Source organism: Tripterygium wilfordii, chromosome 20 (genome assembly GCF_013401445.1).
Source record: "Tripterygium wilfordii isolate XIE 37 chromosome 20, ASM1340144v1, whole genome shotgun sequence".
NCBI lineage: Eukaryota > Viridiplantae > Streptophyta > Magnoliopsida > Celastrales > Celastraceae > Tripterygium > Tripterygium wilfordii.
Genome location: NC_052251.1, coordinates 2,673,767 through 2,691,385, shown reverse-complemented (window position 1 = coordinate 2,691,385; position 17,619 = coordinate 2,673,767). Strand labels below are relative to the sequence as shown.

Here is a 17,619-nt window from a genome sequence, read left to right as displayed (position 1 = left end):
ACAAAGGACGGAACGATAAATCACATGAAAACTCGAGTGACTCACCTAAAATAAGACAATTTCCACCTTGTGGCATTTGTAAGTTGACTAATCATGCTGAGAATGACTATAGGCACAAGGGAAAATCCAAAAACATAGACAAATTTGGTATAACTTTTATAAAATCAGAATATGCCATAATAGATTATATGCCCAATATAACAGTATTGAGTTAAACTTCATGAAATCATGTTTTGGTTGTAAGCCATGCACAAAGAATTGAAATCCTTACATGAGAACCACACTTTTGACTTGGTGAAGTTATCTCAAGGAAAGGAAGCTCTCAAGAGCAAATGGGTTTACACGTTGAAGATTAAAAGTAATAATTCACAACTGAGGTATAAGGCACGGTTGGTTGTGAAAGGGTTTGGTCAAAAGAAAAGTGTTGACTTTGAGGGAATTTTCTCTCCGGTTGTGAAAATGTTCTCCATCCGAGTTTTTCTTGGTTTCGTTCATTTACGGTGATTTGGAAGAATTTTTTTTTTCATGGAGTAGACTGAGGGTTTCAAAGTCAATGAAAAAGAACATCATGTGTGTAAACTAAACAAGAGTCTATATGGGTTAAAGCAAGCATCAAGGCAGTGGTTCAAGAAATTTGATTCTTTTATGGTAAATCATTGGTACAACAAGACAACTTCAGATTATTATGTGTTTACAAAGCATGACTTTATTATTCTACTTTTTTATGTTGATTGTTGGACATGATGCAATTAAAGTTGAAAAGTCGAAGAGAGAACTTAGTAAGTCTTTTGCCATGAAAATCTGCTTTGAGATCAACAAAGCAGATTCTTGGTATGAAAATCTCTCGTGATATGAAGAATGGAAAGCTTTGGTTAACTCAAGAAAGCTACATTGAGAAGGTTCTTGGAATATTCAAAATGAATAAAGTCAAAGTAGTGTCATCTCCACTTGCAGGTTATTTCAAGCTCACTTCTCAACAATGTCGTATAAGTGAGAAAGAGAAAGAATAAATGACTTAACGTTCCTTATTCTTCTGCAGTTGGCAGTATGATGTATGTTGTGGTCTGTACGAGGCTAGACATTGCTAGCTTATGCATTGGGATTGTTAGTAGATTCCTCTCTAATCCTAGTAAAGAGCATTGAGAAGAAGTAAAATGGATACTTAGGTATCTCATAGATCACTCCAGCCTTATCCCTCCGTTACATTTCCTCATCTTTGTGATCCTTGTATGTATGACATATGGATGAAAATCAAACCATTTCAAAACGGAATTCAAAATTAGAAACCACAACAACGACAAAAGTTAAAGGCATAAATTGATCAAAGCCTTGACTTGAGTAAATCAATTTCAAGAGGAATAGGATCCACTGAGGCTACTGAAAGGAGTTCTTTGTCATGTTCTACCATAGTCATGATTTCTTCATCCAATGACACCCATGCTTCTATTCCAATACCGCTTCTTGTATCCACGAGCTGAATCACAGATCCAGAAATCCCTAGGGCGGAACCAAAAGCTGGGAACCATAATGGCTTCCCCCAACCAAAATCAATACTGTAAGTGCCTGTGTTACACCAAATATTAAACGTAATAATTTCATCTCCATTGGATATACCCTATGAATATGATTCACCAAGCCTCCTCAAATATTCGCAAAGAGACTGCAATCCATGATCCCCTTGAAGGCTCTTGACAAAATCATCATTCATTGGGGATAATGTTTCTCTCATTTGGGATAGAAACTACCTGCATCTGTTTCATCACTATTTGTTGTTATCGTTGCAAGCAAAATTATATTTCCCACACTTGTTTGTGGGAATTTTGGCTCTGCCCTTCGTCGAAAGTTCACCGAAGTTGATAACAAAGCTGACTTCTTCTTGGCACCAAATTTTGCCTTGGATGCAAACATGATGCATTTAAACAGGAGTGCAACCACTACCTCTGCTCTTGTTGGCTTCTGCACGCCTAATCTCGAAGCTTTGGCTTTAAGATTACTCATCATTGGTCCTTCAAACACAAACCTCCTTCCGACAAAGACGCCCTTTTCTTGATAGAGTCGATTCGTTAAAGCCAAGAGAGTTAGATCTTGCGGGAATGTGCTGTTTCGAGGAAAGATATATGAGCAGTTGAAATCAGGAGATAAAGCTACTCCTTCTCGTGCCATGCTACCCCACGTATTGAGGAATGGCATCATAGAAGTTGCGTCGATAATGTTGTGTGCAGTACCAAAGCCTATTGCAAAACCACCACAAGCAAACATGGTTTCTTGTATCTTAACAAGATGACAACCTGGAGTCATCTCACATAGAATGATTTCTTCTGGCATAAATTTTGGAAACTTCGAGAAATCAGGTTGCTTGAGATAATCAGATAATTTGCAACTGACTTTAGCCATTGTATAGGAAATCCCCTCATCATTACAATCGATGGAAAAGTTGTCGATGTTCCTTCCAGCGAAGGGATAATAAAGAGTTAGTGTTCGTGATAGCGATTGTTTCAAAACTTGTGATCTCTGGGAGATGGATATGGAGGCAGCTTCTTGCGTAGAATAAAATAAGAGGTTTGAAGCATAAATGGGAGGTGCAAATTGATCAAGGAGACTGAGGACATGTTAAGCAACAATTAAAAAATTTTAAAAAGAAAGAAAAAAAAAAAGGAACAACATTGATGACATCCAAAATGACAAGAGACTAGAGAATCACAAGTAGCTCAGATGACACTCATGTGTGTGGTATCTCGAGGAGTGGCCTCTATCGAATAAAAAAGGAAAGAGGTCAGCGAACGAGAGGAAATGAGTCAGAGACTGAAGAGGCGCCAGCCATTAGTTCACACTCAATCATCTCTTAATAGGTCCATGCCAAGACATCTATAAACTCTACGAGCAATGCAACTATCACACAAAAAAAACACCTTCCTTTGGGCAAGGTCTTGAGTTCGAACCTCCCCCATCCCCATCCCCTGTAATAAAAAAAAATACTGAGAGACACTGTTTGGTGAATATGGGTTTTGAATGTCAACTTTATTTGCTTCTTGTTGAAGAAAACCGCTTAAGAAGTTGGAGAAATTGGATTTTGAATGTCAGCTTTATTTGTTTGTTGTTGAAGAAAATCACTTTCAAAAGTTGGGCTTGCTATCTGATTGCTATCTGAGATATATGTCAACCTTTGGCAAAAAGATACTTTTTGTCCCTCAAAACTATGGAACGAGTTTTATTTTTGTCCCTAAGCTTTTTTTTTCTCCCATTTGCGTCCCTCAACTATTGAAAAGTATCATTTTCGTCCTTTCAAGAGAGATTGAGGTTGGAAAAAACCTGATCTGACGAACAATATGACGCCACGTAGGATTTTTCAATGGCCGAATTTATTCGAGGGATAAACATGATACTTTCCCATAGTTGGGGGATGAAAAAGGGAAAAATAAAAGCTAAGGGACGAAAATGAAACCTGACCAATAGTTGAGGGATGAAAAATACTCTTTTGCCCAAGAAATTTCCTATTGAAACTCATCAAAATTGGATCAGAGGTCAGGGTTTCGAAGAGGAAGACCTAGGTGATTGTCATTAAATGGAGGAGATTGACACAGAATAAGATTTTCATTATTTACTTAGTTATTAAAAATTATTGTTGTTGCACGAGTGCCTTTTTTCGGCCTCCAGTTCAGATTTCAGATTGGCTGGGTTATTGAATATATTTAGGTCTACAGATCTTTTCAAAAAAAGAGGTATTTTGTAGTTGTTATGAATTCTAGACAAATTAATATTTTAATTTTATTATTAATATTTTTTGGTAATTTAATATTGTTAGAGTATCAAAAATTGATAAAGTTTGTTACGGTGAGTTGCTGGGGCTCTACTGTAGAAAAATACTACAGCAAAGCCCAATGTAAAATAATTTTAAGGGTGTATTTTTTATAAAAAAATTTTAAAAAATCATATTTGCATTTTGATTGGTTTTATGAATCCAATGAAATTTTTTTGCTTGAAACAAAAATCAAACTCAACATGAAAAATGTATGTAATGTTTTTTGATTTATATCCAACTGTTCATAATTATTATATATTTTTCCTGTTGAAACTTATTTTTGTTTGGAACAAAAAATATATCATTGAATTTGTAAAACCGAAAAAAATATAAATATAATTTTTCAAAAATTTTCAAACATCTTAAGTCTTATTAATCCCCTACAGCGGGTGCCCCTCTCACCCATCAGCTGTCAATGTGACCTGGCGCTGACTCTGCTTGAGCATGAACTGCCAAGCAGTGTCTCATATCATTGGATTTGTAAAATCGAAAAAAATATAAATATAATTTTTCAAAAATTTTCAAACATCTTAAGTCTTATTAATCCCCTACAGCGGGTGCCCCTCTCACCCATCAGCTGTCAATGTGACCTGGCGCTGACTCTGCTTGAGCATGAACTGCCAAGCAGTGTCTCATAATGGAAGGACCAAAAAGAAAACGTGTGGCGACAACAAAAAGGATGGCTCAAGTTTGTCTTTCTTTTGCACACGTAAGGCAGTTTGTTCTTTTATCAAATCCCAGATCCTGAAAGAATCTCAATGAAATAATGGAACTTTCCTACGGGCTGAGGCTACTTGACTGGTAGTATTGGTGATAGAAACAGGGGATGTTGATGCTGAAGATAAAAATGATGAACTTTTGGGGACTAGAAATGGATGTTGAAGCCAATCATCGAATTTCTTGGTGGGTATGTAGAAGTAGATGTTAATAGGGCCACCAATGAAGAGAAATACCATTAACAATAAGGTAATTTTCATTTTTTGCTCTAAGGAAAAAAGAAAGAAAGAAAAAAGATGAGGACAAGAACATGAGTGTCATCTGAACTACTGGTGATCCTCTAATTTCTCGGTATTTTTGTTGTCACATACGAACAGAAAATTGAAAATACATTACATAATTAATCGTTAACAAACATGTCATAAAGTTGGCACGATTTCCATGCCATGCAATGATGAAACTTAGTAGGTGTACAAGTTTGACCTTGCAAATTTTTATGTGTGTATATAGCCACCATTATATTGTGAGCTCCATCTGGCAAGTGGAGAAAAAAACAATGGAGATTGAGATACTATCAAGAGAGAACATCAAACCCTCTTCTCCAACACCTACTCACCTTAGAACCCATGTCCTCAGTCTCCTTGATCAAGTTTCACCTCCCGTTTATCATTCATGCCTCATATTTTATTCTGCTAGCAAGGCTGCCTCCATATCCAACTCCCAGAGATCACAAGTTTTGAAACAATCGCTATCACGAACACTGACTCTCTATTATCCCCTCGCCGGAAGGAACATCGACAAATTTTCCATCGATTGTAATGATGAGGGGATTTCCTATACGGTGGCTAAAGTCGGTTGCAAATTATGTGATTATCTCAAGCAACTTGATTTCTCAAAGTTTCCTAAACTTGTTCCAGAAGAAATCATTCACTGTGAGATGACTCCAGGTTGTCATGTTGTTAAGATACAAGAAACTATGTTTGCTTGTGGTGGTTTTGCATTAGGCGTTGGTACTACACACAACATAATCGATGTAATTTCTTTAACGGCATTCCTCAACGCTTGGGGTAGCATGGCGCGAGAAGGAGCAGCTCTATCTCCCGATTTCAACTCCTCATATATCTTTCCTCAAAACAAATCATTGCCGCTAGATCTAACTGCCTCGACTTCAATGACTCAATTCTTACAAGAAAAGCGCACCTTTGTCGGAAGGAGGTTCGTGTTTGAAGGACCAGTGATAAGCTATCTTAAGGCCAAAGCAACGAGATTAGGTGTGCAGAAGCCAACGCGAGCAGAGGTAGTGGTTGCACTCCTGTTTAAATGCATCATCTCTGCATCCAAGGCAAAATCTGGTGGCAAGAAGAAGTCAGCTTTGTTACCAACTTCGGTGAACTTGCGACGAAGAGCTGCTCCAAAATTCCCAGATACAAGTGTGGGGAATATACTTTTGATTGCCCCGATAAAATTAAATAGTGAAGAAACTGATGTGCGTAGCTTCGTGTCCCGGATGAGAGACACATTTTCTCCAATGAATGGTGATTTTGTCAAGAGCCTTCAAGGGGAGCAAGGATTGAAGTCTCTTTGCGAATATTTGAGGAGGGTTGGTGAATCATATTCAAAGGGTATCTCCAATGGAGATGAAATAATTGTGTTTACTAGCTGGTGTAACTCAGGCACTTACAGTATTGACTTTGGTTGGGGGAAGCCAGTATGGTACGCAGCTTGTGTTCCTGCACTAGGGATTTCTGCATCCTTGATTCAGCTGGTGGATACAAGAAGCGGTGATGGAATAGAAGCATGGGTGTCACTGGAAGAAGAAATCATGGGTGTGGTAGAACGAGACAAGGAACTCCTTTCAGTAGCCTCAGTGGATCCTAGTCCTCTTGAAATTGATTCGCTCAATTCAAAGCTTTGATCAATTTATGTCTTCTAAAACTGTTTTGGTTGTTGTGATTCTCAGTGGAGCCTAGTCCTCTTGAAATTGATTCACTCAATATTCTTGTTTTTTTTTTTGAACATTAATAAAAACGAATATCCTTCGTGTGTGTGCACCTGATTTAAGTATAGTTTTGCACAAGAATTTTGTTATAGATACGGGGACTAACAAAATCTTCTTCTTTTTTTCTGACCGGGAAGGGCTCAGCCCAACTACCATTTTGTAATTGACAAATATATACATTTAATTTGGTCCCTCAATTATACCCTTCATTTCATTTTTGTCGCTAAACATTTTTTGCTCTTAAATCGTCCCTCAACTATTCAAAGGTACCCCGTTTGTCCCTCAAATGATTTCGACATCAGAAAAATAAATGTGATCTCTTGTGACCACCCAATGCTTGGCCTGAAGAGAAAACCTTGAGACAAACTGAGCATTGATGTCCTTCACTCCTCTTCTTTGCCCTGACACCTCTCTCAGTCGTGTTGTCACAGTGTTCGATAAAATGCTCGACAGAACTTCTACCAGCAGTTTCAGTGCTGCTGTTAATTCCGGACGCAAAGCAACCTTTGTTCTTTTTATGGCTGGCTCTGTGACCTCCTAGAGCTTGGTAAGAGTGGAATGTCTTGCTGCAACTAGTACACTCGAAGTTGCTTCTCTTATTAGAGCTATTCAAGAATTTAGAATCAGAAGCATCGATCCTGAATCTCTTCGAGTAATCAGGATCGAAGTGATCGCTCGATTTTCTCTTGCTTGAATCATAACTAGCTTGATCAGGTCTAGTTTTGTTGCTCTTAATTTTTTCTTTCTTCACAATAGCATCAACAAAATCTTGAGGTTTCATAATCTTACTAGCATTTTTACTAGTTTGAGTGGATGAGGGAGCATCCAAAGAGACATAATTATTATCAGAATACTCAGCAAGAAACTCGAAACGACCTCAGTTACACGCATCCTTAGATAGCATGATCAAGCACATTGCAACCTCTTCTTGTTCTTGCACAATATCAGTAACAGAAGAGGAAGCATTAGTTAAAGACAATGAAGAATCTGCAGTTGTCATCATACAATACCTTGTTATTCTTTTTGATCTTCGATTCTATTCTTTGCTTTGGCTTGTTATCAAGGTATAGATAGTCCTTTTGCCTCACTCACTCTCACCCTCACTAATAATCTTAGTGAGTGTGTGAGAAAACACATATAATTTTCTTATGTGGACATCGGTGTAACAGCCTGCCCCTCAATACCAGTAATACTTTGTTTGTTTTGGGTCTCATTGGTTATCTCGCAGAAACACACTTAATTATAGAGTTTTTATGGGATTTGGTATCACCACTCCAAGGAAAAAACAGAGAAATTGATGCGGATCAAGATGTCAAGAAATTTTCTATTGAAACTCTTCAAAATTGGAGGTCGGGGGTTTCGAAGAGGAAGACTTAGGTGATTGTCATTAAAAGGAGGAGATTGACATAGGATAAGATTTTCATTATTTACTTAATTATTAAAAATTATTGTTGTTGTCTTACTAATAAGATGTATTTTGTAGTTATTATGAATTCTAGAAAAATTAACATTTTTAATTTTATTATTAATATTTTTTGGTAATTTAATATTGTAAAGAGTACCGAAAGTTGATAAAGTTTGTTACGGTGGGGTGCCGGGGCTCTACTGTAGAAAAAAACTACAGCAAAGCCCAATGTAAAATAATTTTAAGGGTGTAATTTTTATAAAAAAATTTTAACAAATCATATTTGCATTTTGATTGGTTTTATGAATCCAACGAAATTTCTTTTTGTTTGAAACGAAAATCAAACTCAACATGAAAAATGTATGTCATGCTTTTTGATTTATATCCAACGGTTCATAAATGTCATGTATTTTTCATGTCAAATCTTATTTTTGTTTAGAACAAAAAATATTTCGTTGTATTCATAAAACCAAAAAAAATATAAATATAATTTTTCAAAAATTTTCAAACATCTCAAGTCTTATTAATCCCCCGACAGCGGGTGCCCCTCTCACCCATCGGCTGTCACTGTGACCTGGCGCTGACTGTGCTTGAGCATGAACTGCCAAGCAGTGTCTCATAATGGAAGGACGAAAATCATCCAAGAAAATCCACACATTTTACACATAAAATCCAAGTGAACGCCACAGTCCATCTTAATCTGCATCAATAATAGCAGAGACAGAGATGGGGTTGGGAGCCTGGGAACATTTAAGTAACAATTAAACTGAATAAAAAAAATTTAAGTACAATTGATTTATTATTTAAATATGGTTTCATTTTTTGTTATGGAAGTTGTAAAAAGAATTGAGTTCAAATAAAAAAATTGATTCAATAAATAAATATTTAAATGATTTAGAGTATCGGCTATGTGATGATACTATAAGAGAAATTGTAAATCAAATGACATGTCTTACGCCCATTTCGAGCCCATTTGCATATGTACTTACAAATACACAAAACAAACTAAGTCAAAAGAAACATTCAAATAAACATATGAAAGAAAGTTTATATAATAATAGACGAATTCTTGAATGAGGTCCTAACTTTTAGGATTCAAAATCTTTTTTAAAAAAAATTGAAAAAAAATATATTTCTATTTTGATCAATTTTACGAACCTAACGATAAAAGCCTCTCTCATCCAGACCATCTCATACTATGGACTCATCCATCTAGAAATTCATTTGAGGCGGTGCACATGAACGAGGAAATCTCAATGAAAGAATGGAACTTACCTACGGGCTGAGGCTACTTGAATGGTAGTATTGGTGGTAGAAACAGGGGATGTTGATGCTGAAGATAAAAATGAACTTTTGGGGGCTAGAAATAGATGTTGAAGCCAATCATCGAATTTCTTGGTGGGTATGTAGAAGTAGATGTTAATAAGGCCACCAATGAAGAGAAATGCCATTAACAATAAGGTAATTTCCATTTTTTTGCTCTAAGAAAAAAAAGAAAAAAAAAAGATGAGGACAAGAACATGAGTGTCATCTGAACTTCTCGTGATCATCTAGTTTCTCGATATTTTTGTTGTCACATACGAACAGAAAATTGAAAAATACATTACATAATTAATAGACTCCTGTCCAATTTCTTATCGCAGTTGCTATGTCATTTCGGTCATAAATTTTATGAAGAGGCTAGCTGATTCCTCTAGGCTAGCTGATTCCATCTCTGCATCTCCATGGTTTCACTTTTGAGAAAGCAATAGCATACATCCTCCTAGTTGATGTTTTCGACTTGATATATTGTGCTGGTGTTGGGTCGTTCCTAATCGGGTCAATATAGTGTGCTAATATACCATGTTATTGCGATTTGTAATGTGCGCATATTTGACCCTCATGTTGTATAATTTATTCCATTCATATTGGCTTGTATAACTTGAACATTTATTATTTGGATTATTTGTTTGTATTGATCATGAATGTGTAAACTAAAAATTGGATGTAGGTCATTTCAATTAAGAAAATCATAAGTTGGTTTTCTTTATTTGGATATAGACGTTGTCTAATTTTGTTCATCATAAGTTGACAATAAGTCTAAATTGATAAGTGACACTTTCCCAATAGTCCATTTATGTCATAAGTTGGTATTTAAAATTAAAATTAGTTTATACCATAAGTTGGTATTTTCATTAAACCTATCAAAAGTTGGTAGTGTATTTTCATTAAACCTATCATAAGTTGATAGTGCTTTTCAAAATCTTCTCCAAAACTATCATAAGTTGATAGTAATAATTCAAACTTTTTTTCAAAAACTATCATAAGTTGATAGTAGTATCCCAAGCTTTCCTCCAAAAAACTATCATAAGTTGATAGTAGTATTCCAGGCTTTCCTCCAAAAAACTATCATAAGTTGATAGTATCCTTTTAAACTTTTTCCAAAAAAAAAAAAAAACTATCATAAGTTAATAGCGTTATTCCAAACCTTTTTTTCAAAACTATCATAAGTTGATAGTATTTTTCATACAAACTTTTTTTCAAAACAATTATATCTTGCAAAGAGCAAGTTTCCATGAGATAGCCATTAAATTAATTAGGGTAACCGTTCTCAAACAGGAGTTGTGGGGTGCCTAACACCTTCCCCAAACTCAATCAATCCTCGTATCCCTTTTCTCTTGTTCGCAGGTCTTTACGGTGTCAAATTGCACCTTAAATCAATTGGTGGCGACTCTAAACGTATTTCATCCTCCATCGGCGGTCCGCATCATGACCCCGGTTGCGACAAGAACCAATCCCAAATCCATGGCACTCGAACAATATCAAATTGAGAGACAAGAGGCATACGATGCTCGAGCAAGAAAGAACAAAATACATGTGGCGCTCGAACATCAAATTGAAGGACATGGCATTCAAAGTATGATATGACAATGAAAGCGAACGAACACGAGTAAGCTAACTCTTTAAACTGCGGCTTAGTTGTGTTGATCTAAATCAATGTTGTCTTTGGTCTCTCACTACCCAAACCAACGACTGTCTTTATCACTCAATATCTAGAACAATATTGTCTTTACACAATGCAAACATGGGTTTTGAACAGCAATATTCCCTCACTCTTCCCAACATTAACTTGATTATTTTATAGCTTATCTTTTCCTCAATCATACATATTCTTCATTTTTTTATAACAATTTGATCTCCGAAAAGCCTTTGATTACCAAGTCTACTATTTCGTCACTAATCTCAACTCTAATTTGTCACATACTATACTTAGAAATTTAGAAGAAACCTTGCATTAATAAAGTTCAGTACAAACCTAGTAATACTCTTCTAAGAAATCAAACTATTACTCTCACTATTACTCTACTAAGCAGAGAACCTACTTTTCATCTCCGTCCTTTTCATCCGCCCTCTTTTCCCTTACCTTATTTTTTTCTCATTTCTTTCATTCACTAAGTCATGTGAGACCTACTAACAAGTTAAAGGTATCACCTACCACAAACCAAAAACAACAATGAAACCAAAATCTGTAGATGAAAGGGATCGCGTGAAATGGAGGCTTTATTGTTCGACTGGTCGGTGAAGGGAAATGTAGAAAAAGGGAAGAAAGTGTTGTGGAGGAGGAGCTTGTTGAATTCCGTTTGCGGGTAGACACGACGTTTGCAATGTAATCAATGCAAATCCAATATTTAACGGTCAGCATGTCACATGGACATGTTGATTGTCCAAAACTGGTCAAATCTGTTCGATTGTGTAATTTGACACAATTTGAAACTTTGGTGTATCATATTGGTACAAAAAATCTTTCAGTGTTAAAATTGAAACATGAAAAATCTTTCAAGGACCAAAAGTGCTATTAACCCGATTTAATACATTGTTTTTAACTCAGGGAACTCTAAGTAAATTTCCCATAATTGTTTCATGATCTTCTTAAATTTTTTATTATCTCTAAATTTCCAAAAAAAAAACTGATATTACAAAGAGTTTGATGCAACTTTTACCAGCATAGAGATTCAAGGCAAGTAGCCCACAGAAAAACAAACTTATTCAAAATGCATAAGCCTGATATGATATCCAGGCACATAAACACACACAACTTTCAAAATGAGAGATACAACAGTTAAAGAGCATCTCCTCTTATTTCACAAATTACAAATTATCTGCCTCTTAAGAGGTTGATGAACGGACTGGCCAGACCTGGTGTGTGCTCGGAAGTCAGGATCATGTTCTAATATTGCCAATTGATGGTCATCCAACATCATCGATGCTTCAATGCCGTCACCAGATTTGGTTTCAATGAGAAGTATTTCATTTCTATAAGATGGTGCGGAAGTCATCCATGAAGGCTCTCCCAACCCAAAATCTGCATCATAAAACGCCATTCTATTTAAAGCTGAAACCTCAAGAGTGAGTCCTGACTTGGAATACAATTCTTTCGCATTTTCATGGAATTTACAAATTCGCTCAAACCCTTGTTCACCTTGGAAATTCTTCAAGTACTTGGAATCAATTCTCTTGATGGAGTCCCTCAGAAGATGGACAAAGTAAGGTAGTTCCTTCTTATTCTCATCACTTTTACCACTCTTAGTAATTTGGTCATCTACCGCGATCGCCAGCCAATAAATATTTCCCAGAGAGAGAGCGGGTAATGGAGGATCTAACCTTTTCCGTATATTAACAAAATTGATGAACACAGATGTGGAAGCAGTACTACTGGCCAGGCATTTCCAGAAAAGTGCACAGATTGCTTCGATACGAGTTGGGTGAGGGACATTTTCACTTGTTGCCTTGGACCTGAGAGAGGATATGGCACTTGCATCAAAGAAAAACCTTTTTATCCTGCTGTTTCTTTTGGCTTCATCAGCTCTCGGTGGTACTACTACTTGCAAGTCCGCTAGACGAGTCGACAAACGTTCATTTGGTGGGAACATGGAAGAACTATCACACACTTGTTCTTGACCACCAAAATCCTTAATGTTGGTACGAGCAATCTCCGCCCATGCTCTGATGAAAGCACCAAAAGTGGTTCCATCCACGATTCTGTACAGGAGACACATCCCTAAAGCAATACCACCGCATACGAATACGTTGGCTTGGATTGCAACTTGCGCCACCTTTTCCACGCCCTCCGGACAAGTAAGTTGGCATGGAAGCAACTTGTATAATAACTCAAATTCTGAAGAGACCTGACCAAGAAAATCATCCATATCACAACTTACTTTGGCTTGTCTAAATAGAGCTCCTTCATCGTTACAATCAATGGTGGTAGAATCACTATTGATCCTCCCCGCCAAAGGGTAAAAGCGAGTTAGGGATTTTGATAACGAATCTTTGAGGGTGACCAAGTGGCTCTCCACGGACATGGACATATGGTCTTTTGAGAAGGGGTAAAAGTACCATACTGGAGAATATACTGTGCCATCCACTAGCTGGTCGAGAGCACAGAGTTTGTAGGATCTAAGGTGATGGGGTGTTGGTGAAGATGGTCTGATGATTTCTGGTGAAGTGGTGTGAACTTCGAATGCCACCATTGTTTATTCAGCAAGCAAACAAAAGTTTTCAAGCACTAATATTTCTTTGCAGGCTAGTCTAGCTCGAATGAATGAATGAATCCACGTTCACTTCTAATTTATAGTCGAATTGGAAGCTAAGGGTAGAACTGGTAGTATCATTTTACCACCATCTAAGCACGGCAAATGGAATTTTTTTACCATAAAATATGATTTAAGATGGATTTAAAAGAAATTTAATTAAGCAATTCATGGAATAATATAAATTCATAAAATAGTATTTAGTAAAAATATTATTAACTTAAATATATCGAAATTGATCAATATCTATTAAAATGAATTCAACTGCTTTGTCTTTTGATGTATTGGATTAATCTATAGGTTATAGCACAAAAATCTCCAATCATGGAGTGTCGGGGTTCTGTTAAAATAATTTATTTTTTTCTTTTTAATATTATATATGTGTAATTTTTAGTCCAACAAATTGAATAATGAATATTTTGTTCTAAACAAAAATCATATTCAATATGAAAAATAAATAATAATTTTAAATTGTAGGATATAAACTCAAAACATTAGAACCCCAACACTCCATCATGCTTGTCAATCAAGCACATGAAATTTTTGTAATAGGATAGTGGAAAATAGTGGAAAGTAGTATAAAGTAGTTAATTAATTTTATTTAGGATGCTAGATGATTTAGTACGCATGGTTAGGGATTAAAGCTTGTTTGTTTGGTATGCTTGATTTGAATGTTAGTTTAGATGGATTTAATCAATATGCATGTTTAGAAATTGTTTAGTTTAGAATATCAAGATGTGTGATTGGGAGTAGGCCACAAATTATTTTAGAATGTGATATTATTTTTGCATAAAAAGTAGATAGACCCTTACAAAATTATGGGTCCCACACTCTCGTGAGGCATCCCTGGTCCCCATGGCTCTGCCATGGATCACTGTTGGATCAAAATGATTATTATGCTATGGGTACCCTTAGAACGTGAAGGGACATTATTTTTGCATTAAAACCAGATAGACCCTTACAAAATTATGGGTCCCACACTCTTGTCAGACAACTGACAGGACTTGGTGTACTGTATTTTACTGATACAATGCCCTCTCCCTCCGACCCTCATACATGCAGCAAAAGCCCAAAGAAACAGTCATCTAATCGTCGCAGGAGCGGAGTCAAGAAATCATAATGAGGTGGACTATTGCATTTTTATTTTTCAGAAAAGTTTTACCGGGGTTCAGGGACAGTGGCCCCGAAAATTTCTTTTAAGTCTATTTTACAACAATACAACATATTGAATGATATTTCGTTGAATATTCAAGACAAGACATTTTCAAGCTAAATATATACATATTTTGCAATAATCACAATGAAATGTCCATTTTAATGGAAAACTAAAAATGATTAATTGAAAATTTTAACATGTGAGCCAACCAAATTATGAGAAAGATAAAATTTTCGGAGCAATTTTAGTCATTCCAGTCCCTATTATTTCATTGTTATGAATCTTTGTATATGGTAAAATTCACAATTTTGCTCATTTCGATATTATACTATACTTGTATTAATATAAATTACTTAATATTATTTGTATATAAAAAAATTATTAAGAATCACGGGGTGCCGAGCCTCCGTGGTCCCCGTGTGGCTCTGCCACTGTCTCCTAGCTAATATGATGGACCACTGTTGGATCAAATTGATGATTTGATGGTCCCAGGAACATTAATTTTGCATTAAGCTTGGGACACCTTAGAACTTGATGCGTACGTATGTTGAATTTGATTCTTGTTTAGAACAAAAATTATATCGTTGGGTTCATAAAACCGATCGAAACCTATAAAGATTTTGATTGTTGTAATTAATTTTGAGGACCCTTAGAAATAATGGAAGCATAAAATTATAGAGGGAAACGACGGATAGCTTGGACACATGTTCCGCACCATATGCGCGTCATTTTCGCTTTCATAAAACTTGCATGCTATTCGTAATTAACTAGACACAGCAAGTGGTGATAGCCTCTACAGTTAGATCCTAGTCGTACTAGTCGGATATGCATAAAATTGGAGAGGAAGAAGCTTAAAATACAAAAAGGACATAGTCGTCATTAAAAAAGGATGTAGCCGGTATTTTAGTAATTATTGACGAGCTCCGTTTCGGGTGAACCATACTTTGTCGGAAGCGGAACGACAACAGAAATCATACCCTATGCCTTGTGGCGTAGACGTTCGATGGATTTTGACCATCCGAGTTCGTTTAGGGCCTCATATTTGCAGTCAAAGCTCGGAGTTTACTTTTTCACATGTTTTATTTTAATTCTGTTTTAATTTAGTTGGATTAGGGTTTTCAAAACATATTTAAGCCTTTGGGCCCTGTTTCAAATTTATTATTGAATTTTATAAAAATCTTGGGTTTTTACCTAGCCTAGTGATAAGCATGCTCATGTCTTGTCTTGTCCTGTGTTATCTGTCTAAAGAGAATATAATCTGTGTTAAAATCTATAACTATTTAGTTGCAGATAATATATTCTCTGTAAAGGGGTATGACTCTTTAGTTGCAGAGAATATATTTTCTGTAAAAGGGTGTAACTCTTTATTTGCAGATAATATATTCTCTGTAAAACGGTAAAACTCTTTATTTGCAGAGAATATATTCTCTGTAAAAGAGTGTAACTCTTTAGTTCCACCAACAAATTCAAGGTTAACACCATTAATCTATATATACATATATATGGTTGTTCTTGGCAATATACAAATTCACGTACTTTCCACTTCGATCTACTCCACCACCGTCGTATCGACATGTTGCTATCGCTATCGGGTACGTAAATAATAATCACTACGTCCAGGTTGCATTGACAGAGGGTTACCCGATGCCTCCCATTATGCCTCAATGGGTTCACTTCAGGCATGATTGCGGAATTGCATGGGCTACCCCATATGCGGAGCGAATTCATGCATACATGTAGTATATGCATCCTAGATTTCCTTCTGAAACCATTGTGTTGGAAGATTAGAAATGTAACATGTGTTAATATGTTTGAATAAATTTGTTTTAAATATCCAAAACTTTTGTGTTATTGATTTTACCTCGTATAAATTTGGGACTCAATATTGATTTTTGTTGAGTCATTAAACTTGCACCATTGCAAGTGTTATAAGAAGTGGCTTTACTTTGCCTAAATACAATTGAATAACAGTTTGTGTAATTAAATAATGATTAGTTTTTGTTGTGGTTCCCTATGACCAGAAAACGTCAGCAGTGGACCTATCACACCTATACATGTATGTATGTATGTGTATATATATATATTATGCATGAATTGAAGAGAAGATGGTGCAACCAATGGTATGGCAAATAGGTAGGGGGACCCACGTGAGTGTCAGAATTAATACTTAAAGGTTTAGGTTTAGGGTAGGGTGGGGCACTTGCAATGGTAAATTATTATTGGGTCAATAAAGATGTTGTCTTTTATTGATGTGATTGTATTGAAAAATATGTTTTGTTGATGTGGTTGTATTGAGATTGTGTGTTTTGGTGTAGTTTTGTTGGTGACAACATAGATGGAAGCATGAAATATTGTTCACCTCCATGTTGGGTGGGAAAGAATAATTTATAGAAATTTGTGTTTTACTGATATGGCTATATTGGGATATGTGTTTTGCTGAAGTTGCTGTATTGGAAGACGTGGTTAGCTTGATTTTTTATATAATAGAGGTGGGATCGGGTCAATAAAAATGTTGGCCCAGTAAATAAGGCACCATTGTAGTTGCCATTAAAACGTAATATTATTTTTGCATTAAAACCAGATAGACCCTTACAAAATTATAGGTCCCACACTCTTGTGAGGCATCCCTGGCCCCCATGGCTCTGCCATGTCACTGTCTTCCAGGTAATATAAATTACTTAATATTATTTGTATATAAAAAAATTATTAAGAATCACGGGGTGCCGAGCCTCCGTGGTCCCCGTGTGGCTCTGCCACTGTCTCCTAGCTATTATGATAGACCACTGTTGGATCAAATTGATGATTTGATGGTCCCAGGAATATTAGAGTGTGTTTGGTTTAGATATTTTCTATGCATTTTCTGTTTTCTATTTCCAGAAAATAGAAAACGTTTGGAAAATGTGTTTGGTTGTCAAATTTAGAAAATACAGAAAATAAAAAATTAGAAAACAACCAGAAAATTAGAAAACGAAA

At 35.9% G+C, this 17,619-nt stretch overlaps 4 protein-coding genes across 4 annotated transcripts; 1 reads left to right on the top strand and 3 right to left on the bottom strand.

Annotated features, from left to right (window-relative positions):
- Nucleotides 1–1,321: 1,321 nt before the first annotated feature.
- Nucleotides 1,322–4,755, bottom strand: LOC119986833 (stemmadenine O-acetyltransferase-like). The gene is made up of 5 exons (XM_038831527.1): nt 4,594–4,755; nt 2,910–2,957; nt 2,702–2,802; nt 1,746–2,599; nt 1,322–1,563 (listed from the first exon to the last, which is right to left on the bottom strand). The coding sequence occupies exons 1-5, from the start codon at nt 4,753–4,755 to the stop codon at nt 1,322–1,324; spliced, it is 1,407 nt and encodes a 468-aa protein (XP_038687455.1).
- A 215-nt stretch (nt 4,756–4,970) lies between these two features.
- Nucleotides 4,971–6,431, top strand: LOC119986832 (stemmadenine O-acetyltransferase-like). The gene has a single exon (XM_038831526.1). It carries the CDS (start codon nt 4,971–4,973, stop codon nt 6,429–6,431), a length of 1,461 nt encoding a protein of 486 aa, XP_038687454.1.
- A 382-nt stretch (nt 6,432–6,813) lies between these two features.
- On the bottom strand, nt 6,814–7,296 carry LOC119986831 (zinc finger protein ZAT4-like). The gene has a single exon (XM_038831525.1). The coding sequence runs from the start codon at nt 7,294–7,296 to the stop codon at nt 6,814–6,816; it is 483 nt and encodes a 160-aa protein (XP_038687453.1).
- A 4,745-nt stretch (nt 7,297–12,041) lies between these two features.
- On the bottom strand, nt 12,042–13,430 carry LOC119986829 ((13S,14R)-1,13-dihydroxy-N-methylcanadine 13-O-acetyltransferase AT1-like). The gene has a single exon (XM_038831524.1). The coding sequence runs from the start codon at nt 13,428–13,430 to the stop codon at nt 12,042–12,044; it is 1,389 nt and encodes a 462-aa protein (XP_038687452.1).
- Nucleotides 13,431–17,619: the final 4,189 nt, after the last annotated feature.

Bases quoted from the DNA above. Each gene is read 5' to 3' on its own strand.
- LOC119986832 (XM_038831526.1), top strand. From the start codon at position 4,971: ATGAAACTTAGTAGGTGTACAAGTTTGACCTTGCAAATTTTTATGTGT.
- LOC119986833 (XM_038831527.1), bottom strand. From the start codon at position 4,755: ATGGTATTTCTCTTCATTGGTGGCCCTATTAACATCTACTTCTACATA. The intron at 2,958-4,593 runs GTAGCCTCAGCC...TTTTTATTACAG, and splicing joins TCACCAATACTACCAGTCAA to GGGATGGGGATGGGGGAGGT. The intron at 2,803-2,909 runs GTGTTTTTTTTG...GCGCCTCTTCAG, and splicing joins AAGACCTTGCCCAAAGGAAG to TCTCTGACTCATTTCCTCTC.
- LOC119986829 (XM_038831524.1), bottom strand. From the start codon at position 13,430: ATGGTGGCATTCGAAGTTCACACCACTTCACCAGAAATCATCAGACCA.
- LOC119986831 (XM_038831525.1), bottom strand. From the start codon at position 7,296: ATGAAACCTCAAGATTTTGTTGATGCTATTGTGAAGAAAGAAAAAATT.